This window comes from Centruroides sculpturatus, unplaced genomic scaffold (genome assembly GCF_000671375.1).
Source record: "Centruroides sculpturatus isolate CEXI.00-Female unplaced genomic scaffold, Cexi_2.0 scaffold325, whole genome shotgun sequence".
Classification (NCBI taxonomy): Eukaryota; Metazoa; Arthropoda; class Arachnida; order Scorpiones; family Buthidae; genus Centruroides; species Centruroides sculpturatus.
This window is the reverse complement of record NW_019384556.1, coordinates 677,745-684,489: the sequence shown is the minus strand read 5'-3', so window position 1 is coordinate 684,489 and position 6,745 is coordinate 677,745. Positions and strand designations below refer to the sequence as shown.

The 6,745-nt window shown below is 33.5% G+C and overlaps 1 protein-coding gene and 2 non-coding genes across 5 annotated transcripts in view; 1 reads left to right on the top strand and 2 right to left on the bottom strand.

The window, feature by feature from the left end:
- Nucleotides 1-152: 152 nt before the first annotated feature.
- LOC111623890 overlaps nucleotides 153-6,745 on the bottom strand; it is an 8,663-nt gene continuing 2,070 nt past the window's right edge. Inside the window, exons 1-3 of one of the 3 annotated variants that reach the window (XM_023366623.1) lie at nucleotides 1,008-1,115; nucleotides 738-856; nucleotides 153-666 (exon numbers count right to left, since the gene is read on the bottom strand). In XM_023366623.1, coding sequence (XP_023222391.1) covers nucleotides 189-569 — 381 coding nt within the window. In that variant the 5' untranslated portion in view covers nucleotides 570-666; nucleotides 738-856; nucleotides 1,008-1,115 and the 3' untranslated portion in view covers nucleotides 153-188. Of the gene's footprint in view, nucleotides 857-1,007; nucleotides 1,116-6,745 lie in introns of those variants that run through there. The other 2 variants (XM_023366621.1, XM_023366620.1) reach the window with 2 other exon arrangements.
- Trnap-agg lies at nucleotides 2,677-2,748 on the top strand. Its single transcript has one exon. It is a non-coding gene; the product is annotated as a tRNA-Pro (tRNA).
- Nucleotides 4,114-4,185, bottom strand: Trnap-agg. The gene has a single exon. It is a non-coding gene; the product is annotated as a tRNA-Pro (tRNA).

Genomic DNA, 6,745 nt, shown 5'->3' with positions numbered 1-6,745 from the left:
ATATAAATTTATTATATTTATATTTATTTATATTATAATATAAATTATGATATTTATAAATTTACCTATATATACTGTATGCAGGTAAATGGCGATATAAATTTTCATTCAAGAAATACTTATAATTGAGAACAATTTATCATTATCAGGAATATTTTATTAATTTATATCGTTTGTAATTAATTAATTTAATTAATCTCTTCTTCTACTTCTTCTTCTTCTTCTTCAAAATATTCTAAAATTTCATACATTTCTTCGTCGATGTCTTCATCTTCTCCAATTATCCTAATTTCTTCACTTGTAGGATTTTCAATAATTTCGTAAGCAGGTTCTTCGAAAACATCTAAACTTGTTTCATTTTTAATATTAACATCTTCTTCGCAGATACTAGTTCGAAAATCAACGTTTTGTTCACAAACTCCCGTATCTTGCTTACTGATTATGCCTTTTTCCTTCGGTTCTAACAGTTCTAATTCTTCATCATCTAGTTGTTCCTTAATAGAATCGAATGGCATTTGCATAGATGATGGCGGTTCGGTATGAAAGATGTTTTCTGATTTCGAATCCATTTTTTCTGCTTGTAATTCACTAATTCGTTTCTGAATTCTGATGGTGTCTTCGGGAGAAGCCACAGCCTTTACAGTGCGCTTATCCGATTTGATGAGGCTGAAAAATCCGATTATGAAGATGATGGACATCATTAAACAGTATACGACAATTATAATGACATTTATTACGTTTGTATCGAAGGCAGTTGTTAGTAAATGTGGTTCCTTGGTTGTGTACATCCTTGTTTCCGTGGTTATTTGCGATTGTGCATTTTTCAGATCTTCGATCTTTCTCTTTGCTTTAATTTCTGAAATAAGTTTCTGAATTATTTCTATATCTTTTATAATTTTCTTATATCTGTTATATCTACTGGTTTGTGCAGATTCATCCATGTTTGAACTTTGCTCGTTTCTATGACGTTTTATAGTGTGGAGATTTCTGTATGATTTTCTACTTACAGGAAACGAGAAAGTCTTATCCAAGATTATTAAAAAGCAGAAAATGTTAATGAATAAAAATATATTCGTATATAAGTACATTGTTTATCTTACAAACAGTTATTAATCCGTAACAATATTACTGTTTTTCTTGTTGAAAATGATGCAAGATAAATTTTTAAATATCTAAACAATAAAAGGTAATAAATTTTTCGTTTGAATACTTCTAAATATTCGTTGTTTTATTTTGTAAGATTATTTTACTTTCCAGGCAAGTCACTAAATCCCACTAAATCACACAAAATCGCTTTGGAATCTGTACAGATTCCAAAGGGATTTAGTGTACATTTAGTGAAAAAGATGATGCGCGAGCCGATCTCCATAATACCACTTAATTAATTTAAAAAAGACAACCATTTCAAACAGATTACATTCGATTAAACGAAGTTAAGTTGAGACCTCCTAGACCCAAAAAACGTAAATAAATAAAAAAAATCTAGCAATGAGTCGAGTAACTTTTCTGGCTGTTATGATATTTTATTTTAAAAATAATTTTTATATTATTAATCATAATAAATAAATAAAATTGTGTGGACCGCCATCTATTATAAGATTTTGTTATAAAATCTTTCTATAACGAGAATCATGGCAGTAAAAGATCACTGATTGACTATATTTACGGAAATCAGAATTGCCGAATTTCGGGTGTCAATTTCTTAATCCCCCAAACACTTGAAGTAATTCCGAATATTTCGTACAAACGATAATTGTTTTATTAGGTCGTGTGCAAAATTTCAAGACTTTTTATAAAGGGGTTGCCGAAATATGAGTAATCGAAAAGTGCGAAAATCGCCAAAACGCCGTATATTCTCCGGCACTGCAAGCGCTCGAAGAGAAAAAGTACCGAATCTCGAAAGCTCAAATTTTAAACTTAAGGCTTTCTAGGTATCAGTGAGGTGCCGGCGAAACTTCCGGATCGCTAGGTCAACGTTTATGGTCGTTTCTCATAGAGCAATTTCAATTTTTATGGCTTAATGTTATGCTTATAAACATAAAATTGTATCGAAAGGAATATGTTTTGTTCAAAATGTCGTACCGATGTTCTTGCATCCTTTTTTGTATTGAGCGTTTGGTGGACCCCTACACAACATCCCTTTGCAATCTGTACAGATTTCAAAGAGATTTAGTGTACATTTAGTGAGAAAGATGACTTGCGAGCCGATCTCCATAATACCTGGTTAATTTAATAAGACAATCATTTCAAACAGATCACATTAGATTCAACGAATTTAAGGAACATATTACTCAAACAGAAACTGATAAAATCCTATCAATGGGCGTTGTTCAAGACAATACTAACCAAATACTTGAGAAAACTAATGAAGAACGAATCAACGTAGCAGACGGATAGATCAAAATACTTAATGAAATGCTCGAAAATAATCTCCAATTTCAAGATTTTAATAATTTGATAAAATTAGTCCTTTGTTTTTTGGAAACAACTTCCAAATAAAGAATGCTTTCATTGGTAAATTTCCTGTGGTCAAAAGAGAAGTCGAAATTAAACATTGAAACCAGGAAATTCGTGGCTTCAATATTTAATTATAAATTAAATAATGAAAATAAGGTAACAATGTACTAACAACTTGCTGAATCCTAGATAGAGACTGATTGAAAAAGATACGCTTACGGCTCGTTGGTCTAGGGGTATGATTCTCGCTTAGGGTGCGAGAGGTCCCGGGTTCAAATCCCGGACGAGCCCGAAGTTATTTTTTTCTAGTTAATTTCTTTGCATTAATCTAGGTTCTCATTTTCACATACAACGTTAAAATCCCGTGCACATTTCACACTAAACTATCGTACAATAGTTTAGTCGAATTGGAGTGCATCCCCGCACACTGCTACAGCTAAGCTGTTCCCTTGGTGGTGGGTGCGCAGATTGTCCGATTGCTTTAGTCGATAATCTGCACTTGGATTGAACGCTTGTGTTTCAATAGAAATGTTGTAAAGAAGAGTTGTTATTATTGCTCTTATTATAAAACGAAGGCGAAAAATTAAGAAAAGAAACTGAGAATATTGGGCACATCCAATATACAGTGATAGATTATTGCGAGGAAAGTTTTACACGCTGTATTCTAAACTACTAGACCAGTGATTCTCAAACTTTTTCGATCCACCGCCCCCTTTGTTCCATAAAGTTATACCCAACGCCCCCTAACCCATTTTCTCTTGTGTGAGAAAAGGATTGGAAATATTCTTAGGAAAACTTTTCTATGAATCTCACACTTTGTGCCCTTACTGTACATTGTTCTCATCATCTGGAAACCATTAAACGCAATGTTTCCTCTTATCAGCCCCAATTTTGCCTTTGGTCACCGTTCAATACCCTGCCTCTATCATAGATCTATTCATCGCGCCAGAAGGTGGCGTTATTGCTTACTTTGAGAAACGCTGAGCTAAAATAAAAGTCAATGTGTTAGAAATATTCAAGTTGTGACCTTCAATAAAAAATATATAAAATGTCGACATTTTATATATATTCCGTCGAATTTTTATATATAGAATTTGTCTGCCGTCGCCCCTCTATATTTCCTTAACGCCCCCCAATTCTCTTTGAGCCTTCTACTGCCCCCCTGAAAGCCTCCAGCGCCCACAAGGGGGCGTTATCGCCCACTTTGAGAAACGCTGTACTAGACTATCCGAAAAAGTTTTTCGCTTTTTATAGAATGAGCATAACCAGTTTTAACGAGCTTGTTAAATTAATTGGACCAGCCATAGCAAAATAGGATACCGAGGGCACCGCGCCGACTAAATAGTCTGCGAGTCAGCATAGTCCGCCATACTGTTTAAGCATCCGGCCGCTAGTTTACCAATTATTGACTTTGAAGGGAATCGCACTGCCCATTAAACTTTATTATCGGTCAATTTTAAATTGTTTGAGTGTGCGTACTCGTATGTGTCTTCATTTAATTTAGACTGATCAAAAAGTTAATAATGTGCGCGAGCCGTAATGCTTTCTAATACGATTAAATCCTGTTAAAATGTTACAGAAGGATGTTCTTTCGAAAATACTGTTTATATAGAAAAGACAAATCGAGTAAAAAAAATGAAAAAGAGAATAGACTTTGGGCTCGTCCGGGATTTGAACCCGGGACCTCTCGCACCCTAAGCGAAAATCATACCCCTAGACCAACGAGCCACGCTAGCAACCTCCTAAATTATCTCATATCTAGGATCCGAAAATAAGTTTTTCTAATACATTTAAGTCTATAAATGATTTTATTAAGTAGTTACATTTTTTTCTCACCAGAAGTGTACTAGGCTACAGAATAGGTATGACTCACTTCCTGCATAACGTCCTGTTACCGTATTAGCGTGGAAAACAACGAAAAACGATTCGATAAAGAATCACTTCCCAACTTGAATACATTATAGTTTAACTTTTATAGATATTATTTTGATTATTATTATTTAAAGTCTAATTTATAATTACAAAAATAACTTGTATGGTTACGATTAACAAAAACTGTTGATTGTTCGTTTGCATAGGATTAGAAATAAGATAGGCTAAATTTTGTTATCGAAAACTAAACATATTTATTCTATTGTAGACTTGAATGGTTACTCGTTGTCTTCCGTGCTAAAAAAGGTAACAGCCTAACATTGGATTTATGCTCTAGCGCACGGATGTCCAACCAGCAGCCCGCGGGCCGTACTGCGGCCCACTGCATCCTAAATTTCTTAGGTACATTTTCATTTATTTTAGTAAAGAATGTCGTAAAAATTATTCTCGTTTTACTGGATACACTTTGATGCCGTAATGACGTAATTGGTGACATAATTTGTAACTGACCAATCAAAAAAGTTGGTGGCGTGGTCTGTCATTTTGATTGTTTCAGTTTCAAAGATTTTTGTAATGAAATGATGTTTGTAGTGATAAAGAATGGGTACCTTTCATCAGGCGGATGAAAAAGACACGTAATCCCTCTTTTCAAAAGAGTGTCAGCCATTTTTAGTGACTCGAGTCTAGTCTTAATGCCAAAGTGGAAAGGGCTAATTTATTCTTTATAGAAATAAAGAATAAATTAGCCCTTTCCACTTCGGTATTTTTTTCTAATTGCAAGTATATAATACAGACATAGGTCTATCTATACAGTATATTTCTTTTGCTAACGTAATAATTTAAATATTTTCAACATCCAATTATATTCATAATTATTTCATTAACTTTAAATTTATATTTTTAATAACCCAGCATTTGGTCATGGAATCTAATACTAAGAACAAAAAAATCACAGAAGAAAAGAGAAAATTCAATATCTTCTGGCCAGAAAATCTATACTCAGTATATAACTTTTTAATTTTTTTTTTATATTTGCGCTTGTTCTGTATACTTTTCTCTCATAACACCCACCTTGTATATAATTGTATATATCTTAGATATTATGTAAATATTCTTGGGTATTATGGCCATGTTAAAATTTTATTGTCTTCTTATTAATTATTTAATTAATAGGCCCGTTACAAATTGGGCCAGACCCAAAATGGGCGACTAGGTGGTAAAGAACGGGACTCAACATATCTGGACCGATCACCCCAATTTTTTTTTTTAAGTTAACGTTTCGTTTTGACAAGAGAACGCAATTTATCGCATTTATCATAAAACTCTGGTTGTAAGGAAGTAGCGCAATAAACCTCCATTTTCGACCTTCAGGCTTTCGCGGTTGATAGAAATATATGTGTGTTTTATTCTAGAAAAAGTCTTGTAATCACTATTTTAATTGGGTCGTTTTAGTTTCTTAGAATACTGCAACACGTGGGCGATCTGTTATGATTCAGGACTTTCTATGGGAAACTGGACCCCTTATAGCTTAGTATAATTATTATAAAATGGCAAAAAGCTTAATTTTCAGAGTAGGAATGAGTTTTATAAAAAAAGATCCCTTTCAATATTATATACTATATTATGAAATGTTATATTATATTACCCCTAAGAGATCAATACCGACCCCGTTGGAAACCCCAATGGATAAAATCACTAAACAACGATAGGCGGTCGTGGGTTCGATCACCGTCACCGTGCCGGATATGCGGAATTTTCTCTGTTTTCACCATATTGGTAACGGTTTGTAACGACTTACCTTAATTTTTTCATCGTTGTTTTATTAGTAAGTCAAAAATTTTGCTATTAAGATCATCATATTCTATCGAAAATATTCTATAATTTTGTAGAAACAATAACACGAATATGTTGCTATAAAGATAATAGAGTAAGTTGAAATTCACGGTCACTATTGGAATAAGGAATTAACACTTACAAGTTACACAGAATTTAAAGAGATTTATGCCAAAGTTAAATACTTAATTCTCCTAACATTAATTACTTTTGTAATTTTTGCTTTTATTGGCATGTTTTCATTCCTTATTATTCAGTTCAAAGGAACAAGCAGCTCTTCGCTTGCCCTTCGTCATTTCCAGACGAACGACAACCCAGAACTCACCACGTGTTGGTGGCTGCTTCAGAGTTCCATCAAGAGTTGGAAAGAATGAAACTCCATAAGTGATTCGAATTACTTGTCGAGTTTCATTCTTCCTAACTCACACAATAAATATTTATAATTACCTCTGATTACTTTAAATTGTAATATTCTAAACTCACAGTATGTGAGTTTAGAATATTGAATAGCTTCTTTCTTCGCCCCTAGTGGGCTTTAAAAAAGCGGGAATCAGAGAGCTCTCTGCCTTCCCGTCGATGGCTT